The sequence below is a fragment of the Chiloscyllium plagiosum genome, chromosome 5 (genome assembly GCF_004010195.1).
Source record: "Chiloscyllium plagiosum isolate BGI_BamShark_2017 chromosome 5, ASM401019v2, whole genome shotgun sequence".
NCBI lineage: Eukaryota > Metazoa > Chordata > Chondrichthyes > Orectolobiformes > Hemiscylliidae > Chiloscyllium > Chiloscyllium plagiosum.
Genome location: NC_057714.1, coordinates 58,364,185 through 58,382,898, shown reverse-complemented (window position 1 = coordinate 58,382,898; position 18,714 = coordinate 58,364,185). Strand labels below are relative to the sequence as shown.

Sequence of the window (18,714 nt, the reverse complement as noted above, 5' to 3'; positions counted from 1 at the left end):
GACTCCACTTTCAAGGAGCTATGAACCTGCACTCCAAGGTCTCTTTGTTCAGCAACGCTCCCTAGGATCTTACCATTAAGTGTATAAGTCCTGCCTCTGATCTGCTTTCCCAAAATGCAGTACCTCACCTTTATCTAAATTAAACTCCATCTGCCACTTCTCAGCCCATTGGCCCATCTGATCAAAATACCATTGTACTCTGAGGTAACCTTGTTCCCTGTCCATGACGTCTCCAATTTTGGTGTCATCTGCAAATTTACTAACTATGCCTCCTATGTTCACATCCAAATCATTTATATAAATGATGCAAAGACATAGACCCAGCACTGATCTTTGTAGCACTCCACTGTTCACAGGCCTCCAGTCTGAAAAACAACCCTCCACCACCACCCTCTGTCTTCTACCTTTGAGTCAGTTCTGTATCCAACTAGCTAGTTCTTCCTGTATTCCATAAGATCTAACCTTGCCAACCAATCTCCCATGGGAAATCTTGTCGAACACCTTCCTGAAGTCTACATAGATCACGTCCACTGCTCTGCTCTTATCAATCTTCTTGGTTACATCTTCAAAAAACTCAATCAAGTTCATGAGACATGATTTCCCATGCATAAAACCATGTGGATTATCCCTAATCAGTGCTTGCCTTTTCAAATACATGTACATACTGTCCCTCAGGATTCTCTCCAATAACTTGCCCACCATCAATATCAGGCTCACCGGTCTATAGTTCTCTGGCTTTTCCTTACTACCTTTCTTAAATAGTGATGCCATGTTAGTCAACCTCTAGTCTTCTGGCACCTCACCTGTGACTATTGATGATACAAATATCTCAGCAGTTCATGTCATGTAAATTCACCCACAGTGCTGTTAAAGAGGAAGTTTGAAAATGTTCAGCCAGTAACAATAAGGGGAATAAATGAAAGCCAGGACAGTGTGCAACATGAGGGTGAATTTGCAAGTGGTGGCATTTACTGTTCATGTGCTGCACTTCTTTCAGAATGCGTTTGACAAAGTCCTTCATAAGAGATTATTGTGCAAGATTAAAGTGCATAGGATTGGGGGAAGTATATTGAGATGGATAGAAAACTGGTTGGCAGAAAAGAAACAAAGAGTAGGAACTGATGCGTCTTTTTCCAATTCACTGGTGGGAGCCTTGGGATTGGTGCTGAGACACTACCTATTCACAATATATATTAATGATTTGGATCAGGGAACAAATGTAACATCTCAAAGTTTACAGATGATTCCAAGTTGGGTGGGAGGATGAACTGTGACGAGGATGCAGAGATCCTTCAGCATGATCTGGACAGGTTGCGTGAGTGGGCAATTCAATGACAGATGCAGTATGATTTGGATAAATGTGTAGTTATTCGGTTTGGAAGCAGAAACAAGGCAGCAGATTACTACCTGAATGGCTGGCTATAAATTGGGAGAGGGGAGTGTGCCCCAGGACACGGGTGTCTTTGTGCACCAGTCACTGAAGGTGAGCATGCAGGTGCAGCAGGCAGTTAGGAAGGCAAATGGTATTTTGGCCTTCATTGTGAGTGGTTATAAGTACAGGAGCAGGGATGTGTTGTTGCAGATATAAGGCCACACCTAGAATATTGTGTGTAGTTTTGATCTCCTTTTCTGAAGAAGGATTCTCTTGCCCTTGAGGGAGTGCAGCGAAGGTCTACCAGGCTGATTCCAGGGATAGTGGGACTGACGTATGAGGAGAGATTGATTAGGTTAGGTTTGTTGCCACTGGAGTTCAGACAAATGAGGGGGGATCTCATAGAAACTTATAAAATTCTAACAGACATGGACAGGTTAGATGCAGGGAGGATGTTCCTCATGGTGGGTGTGTCCAGAACCAGGAGTCACTGTCTGAGGATTCAAGGTCGAACACTTAGGATGGAGATGAGGAGACATTTCTTCACCCAAAGAGTGGTGAGCTTGTGGAATTCATTGCCACAGGAAGTAATTATTGCCAAAATATTGAATGTATTCAAGAGGTGGCTATCTCTCGCACTTAGAGCGAATGGAATCAAAGGCTATGAGGAGAAAGCAGGGTTATGCTACTGAGTTGGATGATCAGTCATGGTTGTGATGAATGGTAGAGCAGGCTCAAAGGGCCAAATGGCCTCCTCCGCTCCTATCTTCTCTGTTTCTATGGTTCTATGTCAATAAGGTCATGATTTGAAAGTGCTCTTGAATAGCTTTGATGGGTTCCTGAAATGTAACTCAGGACATAGTGCATGTTGCTACCATGTGTACATATGGGAGAAAAAAAATAATTTTTAACAAGGTGGAGTGAATGTAATTGAAGCAGACTGCTTTGTTCACAAGGTATCATGCTTCTTGAATGTTATTGGAGTAGCATTTAGGCAAGTGGGAGTAATTCATCACACTCCTGCCTTGCACCTTTTCGAGAGTGGACAGGCATTGCGGTGTCAAAATGAGAGTTAATTGCCACAGAACGTTTGTAAGATGTCTGCATTATAACATATATATAATATATAGAAAATGAGTAAGAAATATGTGTCTGAACATCATTGAAAGAATTTCATAATATTGATGTTGTGATTTCTTATGAGAATAAATGGCACCAATATTTTGGCGAATAAAAACAAAAGTGAAACATGCATTTTGAGATTTTATTTATGGAATGAGTTGTATTTGTGATGTTTGACATGCTGAATGAAGGAATAATAGGTATCATTTTTATTTTATTGTAATCACCAATATTTCAATGTTTAATATTTTTAAGTGAGTTATTGCAGATTGATAGCATTTTGTGTCAATGTATGTTAGCACTCTGTAAATAATTCTCTGCTGTAATTTTCAAAGATAAAAAGTTATTTGTAACTTGTCAATGGAATGTATTAATATGCAAAGCATTTGTGTCATATTTATTGTTCCAGAAATCTCATTTTATTTCAGCTTTGTCATTTTCTATCTTACTAAATAGTCAATTTGTCTTCATTAAATTGATGATAATCTCAATTCTAACTGCAACAAAGATTAATTGCTCTTGAAATGTTAACTTGTATCTTGATTGAGTTTTAGATTTAGATTTTATTGTCATGTGTATGCAAGTACAAAAGTACAGGGGTACAGTGAAAAATTTATAATGTCACCACACTTGGTACCATCCTAGATATAAATGTACCTAGGTGCAAAACAAAACTGAGGTACAAAGCAGTAAAAGAAACTAAGTTTAAAAAGTTTAGAATGAGCTTCATCGAATAAATACAAAAATAAAGAAATAAGCTAACAGTGAACATTAAGTTTGATTCCCAAAGTGTGCCTATATAGAATGTGTAGAACTGTTTTTAGAGTTAACTGTGCATTTGAACCAGAAACAGAAACATTTCTGCATTCTATTCTGACAGGTGCTTACCAAATCACTGTGAGCATGGAGGAAGTTGCACACAAACCTGGGATAGCTTTAAATGCAATTGTGAAGGCACAGGATATTCTGGGGCAACATGTCATAACTGTGAGTAGATGACCTGTTTTTATCCTTTACTGACCTGGTGTAAAAGTCAATGAAGTTATAAAAAAATGTAATTATCTTTCATGTTAAGCCATAATTAAGGAATTCTGCAATTTTTTCCAGCAATAGAAGAGACCACAAACTAACTTAATGAATGAATTAGGTTTTTATTAGGTTTTATTGTCATGGGTACTCAAGTACAGAAGTACAGGAATATAGTGAAAAGTTTACAATGTTGCCTCTCATGGTGCCATCTTAGGTACAAATCTTCGATACAAAATAGAGAAATAAAGAAGAAAAAGTGTTGCATTACCTTACAGTGATCCATAGTATGAGTTAGAAATAGCACATAGTTAAAAGGATAAATGTTACAGTCAGATAAACAGATTACAGATAAACATTACATTGCAGGAGATCAGCACATGAGTTTCCACATGTGGTTTGACTATCCTTTAACTCAAAGGAAACTATTGAAATAATGAAGAACGTAAAATATAATTACATTTTTAAAACCTCACTCATCACATAAGGAATTATAATAAACTGACAATTAAAGAATATAAGTAAAGAAGACAAACACCAAAATGATGTCAGCTGTCTTGAGTCTTTGTGATCATTATTGTTCTGAATTAAGAATCACAGAAATAAATGTTGTCACCACCCTAGACAGTTTGATAAATATTTTTGGCAATGTTTATACAAATACAATGTGAATGATTTGGTCTGCTATTATGTGGGTTATACCTCAATGCTAAATCTCTGAAAATGCATTTCAAAATGATTTCAGCACAGCCCAACAATTCTGAATGCACTCATGAGACATGGCACAGTCAACTAGAAAATAGTATTACTCTATTCCAACAGAATTCAATAATATTAGTGTTACAGTGTAGGTATTAATGTGCAAGAGATGAGAAAAATTCCCAGCTCCACAAACCAACGTGGGAGAAAATTTGCCCAAACGGCCAGGTTTTGGTCCAAAGGTCAGGGTTTAACTGATGTTGAGTTCATCATCCCCCAAAAAACAATTTAAAAACAGCCTCTAGAGTATTCAAGTGCTGCTGTTGCCTGGCTAAAAGGCCAACCTTAGTGGTTATTACTTTGCCATAGTTATAACATTAACAATAAGGCCTACTAGCCCTCACCCCTCATCCCAAACACACTCCCTGTTCCCCTATGTTTGCTAACACTAGTCACCTCAAATCCTGGTTCATTCCCATGTGTCCCCTTGTGTACTGCATGCCATCCAATCCTCATGGTCCCTTTCCTATTGCCAACTAAGTGCAAACACATGCCAACCAATGCCCCTCAAATATTCCACTTCCCCCTTTGTCATGCTGGTGGTAACTTATATCATTCACCTGCCTTCATCTTTACACTCTTATACCAACCAACTCAGAATTCACGAAAGGCAGATCTCAGGAACAATGAGAAAACAAAATAACATGTATGTGTCCATTTTAAAAAATGTTCTATGTTAACTGTTTTAAAAATCTGATTTTAAAAATCATTCAGCCAATATGTTTAAATTTCTTCAAGTACTTTAACTCTTAGAAACAAACATTTGTAGCCTACGTCAAAGACAACGCATTGCTTTATAAACACCTAGAAATTTCAGTCAAACTATAAAATTACAGACCCCCTCATCCCCACTGTGATAATGAAATGTTGTGGAAGTATAATTGATAGAGCTCAGGCTGATTTTGATTTTGCAAACACTAACTTTCTTCAGAATTTAAAATGAAAAGATGATGGATGAAATTCCATCTTGAGATTTTCACAAGTATTATCCACCTGTTTTTCACATCAACATCTACTATTAAAGATCCTAAAACAGTACCTGCACATTCCAAAACAGTCCCTGACTTCTCCATAAAACTCTAGTAGGTTTAGATTCTCTAATTTATAAAGCCCTCACAGCATGCTTCAGAAACCTGGGTGATAAAAATTGCTTCTCAGTGAAAGCAGCTGCACTCATAAGGTATGCATAAAGGTGGTCTGCCTTTAAGAACAATGAATAAGTGAAATACATCCTTCTACCTTCAAAGATGGGAATGTTAGCATGGAAGCAAGGTAGTTTATTGAAATAGCAAACAAATTGAAGGTTGTGGTTATTCCTATGGACAGAGCAGAGGTGTTATGCAAAGCAGTCAACCAGTCTGTGTTTGATCTCGCTAAACTAAAAGAGACTGCATCATGAGGAGCTGCTAGAATAGATTGAAAGGCGTACTGTTGAAGGAAATTACTGTTTCACCTTTGTTGTGAGGGGTCCTTTAAGAAAAAGTAACCATAATATGATAGACATCTTGATTGAGATATAAAGTAAAGACTGGAAATTCCCAAATCTAAACAAAGGAAACTTGAAAAATATGACAGGTGAAAGAGCAAGGAGGGACAAAGAAGCTTGCAGATCTTCACCCAGCCCAGAAGCTCCCTGATTTCAGCAGTCAAAAATTCAGTTCGGACCCAAAGAAAAACAACTATTTTTCTTGCTACTGTAGCTGTGAAATTTGATTTGATAAATCAGAGGCATTTTCACATTCAAGCAGTTACTCTGTATCTGTTACAACCAGTGGAAGCAACCAGAGAAATGCATCTGCACAACAAGGGGTCTGGCAAGCCAAAAGAGGATCATCTCAACATTAGAATTGGGAAGTAAAGTAACTGAGCTGATTTTCCTGCTTTATGCCTCTACCAATGATCTAACAATCACCAATGAAAGGCTGACAACCATGACATGCTTGATTTCTTCTGTACTGTCAAGACCACATATGGACCAAATACCCAAGGCTCCACACCACTGCTGGCCAAGTATGAAGAAGCTGTCAAAAAACGCTGCAGAGAGCACTTCAGACACCTCCTCAACCAGGGCTCTGTTGTTGATCTGAGCATTCTTGAACACATCCCAAAGCATACAGCACGCTATGAGTTCAGCAACACCCCTTTCTAACCCATGGATGGAGAGGGCCATCCACCAGCTTAAGAATAACAAGGCTGCTGCAGCAGACGGTATCCGCACTGAAGCATTGAAGTGTGAAGGCAAAGAGCTCCTGCTGCAGCTACACACCATTGTCTGCCTTATCTGGAAGGAGGAGTCCACCCTGGGAGAGCCTGACATGCCACAATCGTGAGTACTTTCAACAAAGTGAACAAATCTGACTGTGGTAACTACAGGAGAGTTTGTCTGCTGTCGACCACTGAAACGTCATTGTCAAGATCCTCCTCAACTGTCTCTTCCCTCTGGCTGAGGAACCCTTCTCAGAGTCGCAGTGTGGCTTTTAGCCATGAAGGGGCACAACAGACATAATTTTTAATGGGCGACAGCCGCAGGAGAAATGCAGAGAAAAGATCTTAGCCTATATTTGGCCTTCTCTGACCTCTTTAATACCATCAATTGGGAAGCATTATAGAGCGGCCTTCTCTGCTTTGCTTGCACCATGAAGGTTGCCAACATCCTTCGACTGCTCCATGGTAACGTGGAAGTTTCAGTAATGACAAATGGCTCCACCATTGACCCATTTCCCATTCAGACTGGTGTCAAGCCACACTGTGTCATTTCCCCAACACTGATCTACCTCATAGCAATGCTTCACCTCACCGCTGACAAGCTCCCCACTGGAGTGGAGGTAACTTACAGAGCCTGTTGGAAATGATTCAACCTCCACTTCCTGCAAGCCAAAACCAAAGGCACTCCAACCAGTGTTATTCAGCTGCAGAACAAAGATGGTGCTTGCATATGTACAATTTCTGAGAATGTACTCCAGATCATCGTCAGCACCATTAGGGAAGCATATGAGAGTATGGAACTCATCCTGAGCATCTGCAAGACGAAGGTCCTCACCAAACTGGCCCAGCATTATGGAGCAAACCCCCGATCATCAAGATCTACGGGGAGCATTTAAAGAACATTTAGCACTTCTAATACCTCGAAGGTTTCCTGTTGGTCAAAGCAACTATTGATGAAGAAATTCAGTATTGCCTACAGTGTGTAAGTGCAACCTTTGGTCACCTGAAGAAAAGGGTGTTTGAGAGCAACAGCATCAGACCTGTCACCTAGCTCATGGTTTACAGAGCTGTGGTGGTTCACACCCTCCAATGTAGCTCTGAGATATGCGCTGTCTACATTAGGCACTTTCAGGCCCTGAAGTAGCACTACCAATGCTGCCTGAACAAGATGTTGTGAATCTGCGAGGAAGAAAGACACACAAACATTGAAGTAAATCGCCCAGGCCAACATCCCCAGTAACGAGGCACTGACCATTCTTGATTGGCTACGATGGCCTGAGCATGTCGTCCAAATGACCATCATCAGTCTCTCCAAGCAGGTGCCTTACTCTCAGCTTCGAAAAGGAGTTGTGCCCCTGGTGGACAGAGGAAATGTTGCAGTGATACCTTCAATGCCACACTGGTGAAGTGCAGCTTTCCCACAGACCCCTGGGAATCACTGGCCCAAGATTGTCCAAAGTGGAAGAGTAGCATCCGAGAAGGTGTCAAGCACCTCAAGACTTGCCATTGGGAAACAATAGAAACCAGGCAAAAACAGCAAAAGGAATGCACTGCCACACCAACACCCTACCCATGTGGTGGTCACCTCTTTCAGTGACCATCACATGCCCAACTGTAACAGTGCTTGCAGCAACTGTAGCAGTCTGTACAGCCACCTACGGACTCACACTGAGAGTGAAAGAGAGTCATCCTCATTTGCGAGGGACCATCGTTGTGTCGATTCTCCCAACTTGTTTATCTCTTTGTGTCAGTGGAAGTGGTTGAAAATTAGAGTTTTAGTGAGTAAAGTTATATGACAATAGTTTATATCTGTTTACTTGGAGTGAAAATCTAATTTCTTGAAATAAACAATTCTTGCGCAGTCCAGAAGCCTGGTATGTGCTTTCTATCAACATTGGTCTGGAAGTCAAGTAAATTGGGGCACTGTGTACACTTTACTAGAAACATTCACACTTAGTATGTCTCCAGCAACAGCTGGGTGTGATTTATGTAGGCTGCCACAGTGGGTTACAATGAGAATATTTTGTCTGTAGACACAACTAAAAACACAGTTGCAGACAAAATAATGGGACTGAACTAAATATAATAGGAAAATAATGGGACTGATAAATACCCAGGGCCTGATCATTAACATCTGAGGATACTGAAGAAGGTGGCTGTATAAACAGTGGATGTGTTGGTTGTTCGCTTCAAAAATTCTGTAGAGTCTGGAGCAAACCCAGAAAATTGAAGGAGGACAAATGTAGCTCCAGTCTTGAAGAAATCATGGATGGAGAAAATGGGAATTACAGACCAGTTGGCCTAACATTAGTAGTAGAGAAAATGCTAGAGTATATTTTGAAAGGATGTGACAACAGGACACAGGGTTACACAAAGTCTACATGAATTTATGAGAGAGAAACCATGTTTGACAAACTTACTGAAGTTTTTAATGAAATAATCTAGTAGAATAACTGAGGACCAGTGGATGTTGTGTTTTTGGATTTTCGGAAAGCTGTTGATAAGTTCCATGTGAGAGGTTGGTGCGCTAAATCAAAGTGCATGGGATTGCTGATGATATGCTGACATTGGTGGGCAGACAGGAAACAGAGTAAAAGCAAATGGGTTTTTCAGAGTGAAATGTGGTGACAACTGGGGCAGCACAGGGTTCAGTGCTTGGTCTCCGGCTAATCACAATATATGTCAATGGTCTGAATGAGGGAATAAAATGTTATATTTCAAAGTTTGCTGACAACACAAAGTTAGGTGAGCAGACTAAATGATAATTTGACCCATGGTTTGAAATAATAATTGGAAATGTAATTTGTTAAATTAATTCTGCTGCAGGGGACCCTGGATCAAGAAGGCATCATTTAAAAACAAAGTCTAATTTGGAGGAAATCTCTGCTCATTTTTTATGAAATGTCAGATAAACAGTCTGATAATTTAGCAACTTTGGAGGAATGGCAGGATGTGTTGGTGAGGTAGAGCTAGGTGTCGCCAGTGTACATGTGAAACCTATTGTCATGTCTTCAAGTTATGTTACCAATGAGAATCATGTAAATTAGAAATAGCTGGAAGCTAAAAGTTAATCCTTGTGGGACACCACAGGTCGTATTTGCAGGACCAAGAGAACAAGCAGTTTCAAGTGAACTTTAGTTTTGATCCAGTACTCAAAAATGGAACTGCTGAAGTACAGTCACATAGTGGCCAGACATTGAGAAAGCATGGTATGACCAACAAGTGTGGCAAGGTCTGCAGACACATTGCAGAGATCAAAGCAGAAAAACTTACTTTAGTCAGAGTCACAAAGACCATAATTTGTAAAGTGAAATTAGAGTGAATTTTTATACTCAAAGTGATAGAATCTTTGAACTCTCTGTCACGAACAGCATGATAATCAGTTTATTGTTAATTTTGATTCAGAGACTGACAGATCTTTGTGAACCAAAGATACTAAAGACCATGGGTCGTAGATCAGTAGTCATCTCATTGAATGTTTGGGTGGAGGATCTGACTTGTCTGGATCCTGCCCCCCTAGTTGAGTCAGGATCCTGGAGATTGGCATACTAAGAGATATAGGGTATGCCAGCCTACTAATGGGCAAAAGTTAATCTGTGCACTTTCAGGTAGTCCCTTAGTCTGATACATTGTAAATCACTCTACACTGTAGCTGTTCGGGTTTGTTCAAAAATATCTGGATTTTGGATAAATCAAATAATTTTAATAAGGAAGTTGGATTCCTGCTTTTTAAAAAATGCACCATGGTTGTCTTTTTTTCTAATTTTGAGCACAGAGGCACATTTTTGACATATGTTTACAGTAAAATTTGGGCTTGCATATCTGTCTGTCTTTACTTCTTTATTGTATTCTAATTCTGCATGCATGCATGTTGCTTCTGTAGTGGTGTTATTTTGGTTAAATATATTTATGATGCTTTAAGCTTCATGGAAACTGTTTCTATGGCAGTTGAACAATTGGTTATTTATAGCAGCCCACTTTGCAGTGTGGGGACACGTACTGCTAGGGACCATATGACAATTGGAAAACTTATCTCATTACTCTGCTTTCTCCAAAGGCAGGTGTCTTCCCTATAGCACAAATAAACTTTCTGAAACATGGTGACTGCTCTTTGTTGTAACTTCAGTGAATATGATTGGAAATAATGATACTGACAAAACTAGATATAAGACAACAGGATATGATAAATTGTATCCTGTTTTCAATCTAGCTTCTTCGAGTAATGACAAAGTTGCATTACAGACTTGTGAAAGCAATATGTGGACCTAATTGTATGAAAGATAGATATTCTGATGAATTTTATATCCAGCGGCACTTAACAGTTCTCAACAAAATAAACTTTGGGGCAAAAATGAAGGGTTAGTCAAGGTACAGCAGTGATATTCTTTAATGTTTCAGAAAGATTTGTTGTTGGAAACAGCAGGATAAAATGCCTTGTGTCATCGCATTCTTGTCCTAAAGAAGTAGTGACAGCAGGCTATCAAATAATGCACTTTCCTTCAGGCAATGCTTCACACCAGGAATGTTCATTATCACAGTCTCACATTGTTATTATGGTGGAATATTTAGCCATTAAAATTAGACAGATGGATAAAACAGATATTGCAGTCAGTGTATTTGAGTGTTAGCTTTATACTGTTGATGTTTGATATGTTATTTGTGAATAAGTTCCAGTGGAATCTGGCAACAATATATTCATACCTGAGGCATCCATGAGATCTTCATTAGGAGCCCCTTTGTATTACGATGTTATTCCATATGACTCTCATCAACATGGTTAAATATTTTGATTAAAAAAGTGCTTCATATTTGGAAAGAAAATATAGTTGTGATTCATGAAAACACAGTGCTTTGTTTATTTAGTTTCTATGGCATTGAGAGGTAGGTGGGACTGGTATAATACAGCCATTACGGAAACATGGCTAAGGGAGGGACAGGCCTGGTAGCTTAATGTACCAGGGTACAGGTGCTTTAGGTGGGACGCAGGTGGAGGAAGGAAGGGAGGGGGAGTTGCATTTTTGATTAAAGTGAATATCAAACAGTCAGAGATGAAATAACTGAAGGATCACCTAGTGAGTCTTTGTGGGTGGAGATAAGAAATAGAAAGGGGATTGCGATTTTACTGGGGCTATACTATAGTTCCCAAATAATCAATGGGAGTTAGAGGAACAAATATGCAGACAGACTGGGGAGATTTCTAGGAGCAATAGTTTGTCACAGTTGGAGATGTTAATTTTCCTAAACTGGACCGGGACTGCCAGAGCGTTAAAAGCTCAGATGAGGTGGAATTTGTTAAGTGCATTCAGGTAAGTTTCCTCAAGCAGTGTATACGTGGTGCTACCCGGGAAGAGGCAAACCTCAACCTACTCTTGGGAAATAAGGACAGGACAGGTGACTGAGGTGACAATAGGGCAACAGTGGAACTAGTGACCATAGTTCTATTAATTTTAAAATAGTTATGGAGAAGGACAAAACTCGACCACAGGTTAAAGTTCCAAATTGGGGCAAGGCGAATTTTGATGGAATTATACAGGAGCTTGCAGGGATTGATTAGAGTAGTTTGTTTTCAGGCAAAGGGACCTCTGGCAAATGGGAGGATGTTAAAAGTGAGATAGCTAGAGTTCAAGGTCTATATATTCCTATGAGGGTGAAGGGCAAGGTTCACAGAAGCAGGGAGCCCTGGATCACAAGAGATATTGAGGCTTTGACCAGAAAAAAAGAGGCATAACTCAGGTACAGGTGCTGGGATCAAGGGAATCCCTTGAGGAATACAGGGCATACAGGAGTTTATTAAAGAAGGAAATCAGGAGGGTGAAAAAGGATCACAAGACAGCCTTGGCTGAGAAGATTAGGGTGAATCCATAGAGATTATTTAAGTATATTAGAGGAAAACTAATAACTAGAGAGAGAATAAGGCCCCTCAATGACTAAAATGGGCATGTATGTGTGGAAGCACAGGACATGGCCATGCTCCGCAATGAATATTTCTCCTCTGTGTTTACTGTGGAGAAAGACATGAAAACTTGGGAACTTGGGGAAGTTAGTGGGGATATCTTGGGGATAGTCCATATCATAGTAGAGCAGATGTTGGATGTAGTGGAATGTAGGAAGGTCAATAAATCACCTGGTCCTGACCACATAGAGTCATAGAGATGCACAGCATGGAAACAGACCCTTCGGTCCAACCCGTCCATGCCAACCAGATATCCCAACCCAATCTAGACCCACATGCTAGCACCCGGCCCATATCCCTCCAAACACTTCCTATTCATATACCCATCCGAATGCCTCTTAAATGTTGCAATTGTACCAGCCTCCACCACTTCCTCTGGCAGCTCATTCCAAACACATAACATCCTCTGCGTTGCCCCTTAGGACTCTTTTATATCTTTCCCTTCTCACCCTAAACCTATGCCCTCCAGTTCTGGACTCCCTGACCCCAGGAAAAGACTTTGCCTATTTACCCTATCCATGCCTCTCATAATTTTGTAAACCTCTATAAGGTCACCCCTCAGCCTCCGACGCTCCAGGGAAAACAGCCCCAGCCTGTTCAGCCTCTCCCTATAGCTCAAATCCTCCAACTCTGGCAACATCCTTTCAAATTTCACAACATCTTTCCGATAAGAAGGAGACCAGAATTGCAAGTAATATTCCAATATTGGCCTAATCAATGTCCTGTACCACTGCAACATGACCTCCCAACTCCAGTACTCAATACTCTGACCAATAAAGGAAAGCATACCAAACGCCGCCTTCACTATCCTATCTACCTGCGACTCCACTTTCAAGGAGCTACGAACCTGCACTCCAAGGTCTCTTTGTTGAGCAACACTCCCTAGGACCTTACCATTAAGTGTCAAGGTCCTGCACTGACTTGCTTTCCCAAAATGCAGCACCTCGCATTTATCAGAATTAAACTCCATCTGCCTCTTCTCAACACATTGGCCCATCTGGTCCAGATCCTGTTGTAATCTGAGGTAACCCTCTTCGCTGTCCACTACACCTCCAATTTTGGTGTCGTCTGCCAACTTACTAACTATACCTGTTATGCCTTCAAAGGTTCTGACCAAGGAGCCTGACCAAACTTAGTCAACAGGCGAACTCCACAATGAATGGAGTTAAATCTAGCACACAGAAAAATGGCTGTCTTTATTTTTTTGTGTTTAATTCAGCTATAGGGAAATCAAAAGACTTCCACAGGTAATATCTTAATTGTGACAATTTGTAGCTGCATGACCTGTCCTCCATTGTGAGGTGTGAAAGCAAATCTTAGCAGGACTTATACACTTAATGGTAAGGTCCTAGGGAGTGTTGCTGAACAAAATGACCTTGGAGTGCAGGTTCATAGCTCCTTGAAAGTAGAGTCACAGATAGATAGGATGGTGAAGGAAACGTTTGGTATGCTTTCCTTTATTGGTCAGAATATTGAGTAAAGAAGTTGGGAGGTCATGTTGCGGCTGTAGGGCACACTGGTTAGGCCACTGTTGGAATATTGCATGCAATTCTGGTCTCCTTCCTATTGGAACAATGTTGTGAAACCTGAAAGGGTAAGGTCAAGATTTACAAGGATGTTGCCAGGTTTGGAAGATTTGAGCTACTGGGAGAGGTTGAATAGGCTGGGGCTGTTTTCTGCGGAACGTCGGAGGCTGAGGAGTGACATTATAGACGTTTATAAAATCATGACGAGCATAGGTTGGATAAATAGACAAAGTCTTTTCCCTGAGTGGGGGAGTCCAGAACTAGAGGGCATTGGGTGAGAGGGGAAAGATATAAAAGAGACCTAAGGGGCAACGTTTTCACACAGAGGGTGGTGCGTGATTGGAAAGAACTGCCAGAGGAAGTGGTGGAGGCTAGTACAGTTGCAGCATTTAAAAGGCATCTGAATGGGTATATGAATAGGAAGGATTAGGAGAGATATTGGCTGGGTACAGCAAGCAGGACGAGCTTAGGTTGGGATATCTGGTTGGCATGGACGAGTTGGATTGAAGAGCCTGTTTCCGTGATGTATATCTCTACGACTCTCTGATTCTATGAAGTAGTCTGCAGGTGGATGCAGCAATACCTGGACAACATTCAGGAATTCACAAAAAATGCTGGATTTGCAAACAGCATTCACATCCAAAGGACAAATTAAGAAAAAATGGTTTGGGCTGTTAAGCACCAACTAATGTTTGTGCTACAGAAGTGCCTAAAAATGGCTATAACAATGGAGAATCTAAACATCTCCTTTGGCATCTACTTCCATTATTATCATCAAATTCCTGACCATCTTTATTCTGAGGTCAACATTGACAAAAGGCTTGAATGGACCAAAAGTATTATGGCTACAAGACCAAGACTGAAGCTGGATACTCCATGTTGAGTGACTCCTGTTTCAGCTCCCTATTCCTGTCTCCCAACTCCAAGGTACAATTCGGGAAAATTTCAGAAAACATTCCTTTGCCTGACTGATTGCAACTCTAATATTAATCCTGAAAATGTACAGCAACCAAGATAATGCTGTCCAATCTATAGAGTCCCCATTGTGTGGAAGAAGGCCATTCAGCCCATTAAATTCACAACAACCCTTCAAACATCCTACCCTGATCGATCCTCCTACCCTTCCTATTGGCTGATCCACTTAACTTGCACATCCCTAGACAATTTGGGCAATTTAGCATGGCCAATCCACCTTTGCACTGTGGTAGGAAGCCCACACAGACATGGTGAGAAAGTGAAAACTCCACACAGTCAGTCACCCATGGCTGGATTCAAACCCCAGACCCTGGCACGGTGAGGCAGCAGTGCTAACCACTGAGCCACCATGCTGACCATATTGATAGGTATCCATCCACCACCTAATACATATACCCTCTCAATAACTGGCACATCTGGCTGCAGTGTACACCTGCAAGATGCACTGCAGCAACATGGTATTGACTCTCCCCAACACCTTCCAAATCTATAATTTCCTAGAACAAAAGTGTATCACATTTACAGGGACATCACCATCCACCGTTTCAGCAGCCAAAGGCTATCTGATAAAAGTACATCTGCAGTGATGATATGTAGGCAGGTCTAGGATTTGGATTCAGTGATGATCACTGTCACATCTCAACAAGGCATAAGGAGTAAATGCTGGCCTTTTCAGCAAAGTCGCCATACCAGTGCAACCACACCCATGCAATCCATGATGCCACAGATGTCAACACAATAAGAACAAAACTAGTTATGTTGTTTTAATAAGAAAAAAAATTAAATGGAATTAAAACCGGACACCTATTGAGGCTCATTGGAGAAGCTTGAGTTTCAGTCATACAACAGAGACTCCACTGAAGATGATAACAGTCAGTCTAAATGATTTTCCTTCCCGTCTTTTTGGCTGATGTCAGATGAAATTTCAGTACAGCAGTAATGCGACAAGAAGCCCTGAGAGGACCTTGAAAATGAGCATTTTTCTTTCTAAAAGCAAAAACAATATCTATCATTGTTTCCAAACGAGCAGAAGGACCTCAATTACAAACAACAGGTGTTCTGTTCATAATATTCCCTCTATCGAATAACTTGGAGAAAATTGTGTTCAGGAACACAGGATTGACAGAGGACCTTTATTAAAAAGGATACTGTTTCTATGTGTGTCACAACATAAAGGTGTGGATCTAAAAGACTGATTTTTACTGTTAAATTATGGCAATGTTTCTTTTTATTTATTGAGTACATTTTTTTTCATTGCATTTCCAAACAAATGATTATTAACTGTTTATACAGATGTTTAAATTATATATGTACTTCAACTTTTGTAAAATTACAATATCTATGTGAATGCATCAGAATTTGTGCACTTTCACAATCACCAATGTGAAAAAGGAGGGTGTTAAATAAAGAACACTGTTGTACATCTAGCATTCCCATTAAACATATTGTGTTTCGGGTGTTCATCTGAATAATTATTAAATGGCTTGAGTGTCCCTATCTCTACTACCTTTTCAGGCAGAGAGTTCCAGATATCCACAGCCCACTGGGTGAAAAAGAATTATGCTCAAATACCTCTAACCCTACTACTAATTACCTTAAAACTGTACCCCCTGATTATTGATCTGTCTGCAAAGGGAAAATGTCTCTCCCTGTCCACCTGTCTTTGCCCCTCAGAGCTTTGCATACCTTAATCAAATCCCCCCTAAGCCTCCTCTGTTTTAAGTAATCTAACCTCATCTATCGAGTTTCCCTTCATTGCAGAATTGCGCCATCCTGGTAAATCTCTTCTGTAGTCTCTTGAGTGCAGTCACATCCTTCCTGTGTCTGAACCAGCCACCTTTATCTTCAGCAATCAAGTGAAAGTACCTGGAAAAGGAGAGTCAAGGAGCAGCATGTCCTGACAAGCCAAAGGCCATCTCAGAAAAGCCTGCGAACACTGTGAATGGTTATTCTTATTAAATACAAAACATTTTCCTCTTGATAATGATGATCTCAAAGTAAATGAGAGTATGAGACCAGCTCAGTATCTGCCAAGGTGCATTTCAGCTTTCGTCATGTCAATCTGAAAGACAAGATAGATGAGTTATGGAGTCATAGAGATGTACAGCATGGAAATAGACCCTTCGGTCCAACCCATCCATGCCGACCAGATATCCAGACCCAATCTAGTCCCACCTGCCAGCACCCGGCCCATATCCCTCTTCCTATTCACATACCCATCCAAATGCCTCTTAAAAGTTGCAATTGCACCAACCTCCACCACATCCTATGGTAGCTCATTCCATACACGTACCACCCTCTGCGTGAAAAGGTTGCCCCTTAGGTCTCTTTTATATTTTTCCCCTCTCACCCTAAACCTATGCCCTCTAGTTCTGGACTCTCCAACCCCAGGGAAAAGACTTAATCTATTTATCCTATCCATGCCCCTCCTAATTTTGTAAACCTCTATAAGGTCACCCCTCAGCCTCCGAAGCTCCAGGGAAAACAGCCTCTCCCTGTAGCTCAGATCCTCCAACCCTGGCAGCATCCTTGTAAATCTTTTCTGAACCCTTTCAAGTTTCACAGCATTTTTCCGATAGGAAGGAGACCAGAATTGCACGCAATATTCCAACAGTGGCCTAACCAATGTCCTGTACAGCTGCAACATGACCTCCCAACTCCTGCACTCAATACTCTTACCAATAAAGGAAAGCATACCAAACGCTTTCTTCACTATCCTATCTACCTGCGACTCCACTTTCAAGGAGTTGTAAAATAAGGGAGTATTCAAGAAGCTGACAACTCCCACCAAAAGAGTTAGCAACATGATAACAATGGAAGAAAAAACCCTGAAAAGGTGAGAGTGTGCAGAGATCCAAAAGATCTCAATAACTATGAAGACGTTCCATTATTCCAAGTCAATTATTGAAGAAATCTTGCCAATGCAAATGCTTCTAGATGTGAAGGATGGATACAAGTAAGTGAAGCTGATTAAAAGCAATTGTTTTGTGTCTAAAGACTGAATACCATTTGGGAGGATCAAACATCTGTGTATTCCATTTGGCATGTCCAATGGTCTGGAAGAGTATCAATGCAAATGTGGTCCGAGAGAGTCAAGATCTCCCCAGAGTGCAAGTCATCATAGATTATCTGCTGATCTATAGATGTTAAAATATAATGGAAGAAGCCATTTCAAGATTGAGCAGAATCGAGTAAAATAAAAATCTTGAGTAACCTTGCCAGTGAACTGGAAGCTGAACATCAAGTACATGGGCTGAGAAGTGGCAGATGGAGTTCAATTCAGATAAATGTGAGGTGCTGCATTTTGGGAAAGCAAATTTTAGCAGGACTTAGACACTTAATGATAAGGTCCTAGGGAGTGTTGCTGAACAAAGAGACCTTGGAGTGCACGTTCATAGCTCTTTGAAAGTGGAGTCGCAGGTAGATAGGATAGTGAAGAAGGCGTTTGGTATGCTTTCCTTTATTGGTCAGAGTATTGAGTACAGGAGTTGTGAGGTCATGTTGCAGCTGTACAGGACATTGGTTAGGCCACTTTTGGAATATTGCGTGCAATTCTGGTCTCCTTCCTATCGGAAAGATGTTGTGAAACTTGAAAGGGTTCAGAAAAGATTTACAAGAATGCTGCCAGGGTTGGAAGATCTGATCTACAGGGAGAGGCTGAACAGGCTGGGGCTGTTTTCCCTGGAGCTTGGAGGCTGAGCGGTGACCTTTTAGAGGGTTACAAAATTATGAGGGGCATGGATAGGATAAATAGACAAAGTCTTTTCCCTGGGGTT

General features: G+C 40.7%; 1 protein-coding gene across 1 annotated transcript in view; it reads left to right on the top strand.

Moving 5' to 3' along the window:
• LOC122550254 (contactin-associated protein-like 2) overlaps positions 1-18,714 on the top strand; it is a 2,198,962-nt gene that overhangs the window by 1,371,886 nt on the left and 808,362 nt on the right. The window contains exon 11 of the mRNA XM_043691007.1: positions 3,375-3,481. Within this exon, the coding sequence (XP_043546942.1) occupies positions 3,375-3,481 (107 nt within the window). The remainder of the gene's footprint in view (positions 1-3,374; positions 3,482-18,714) is intronic.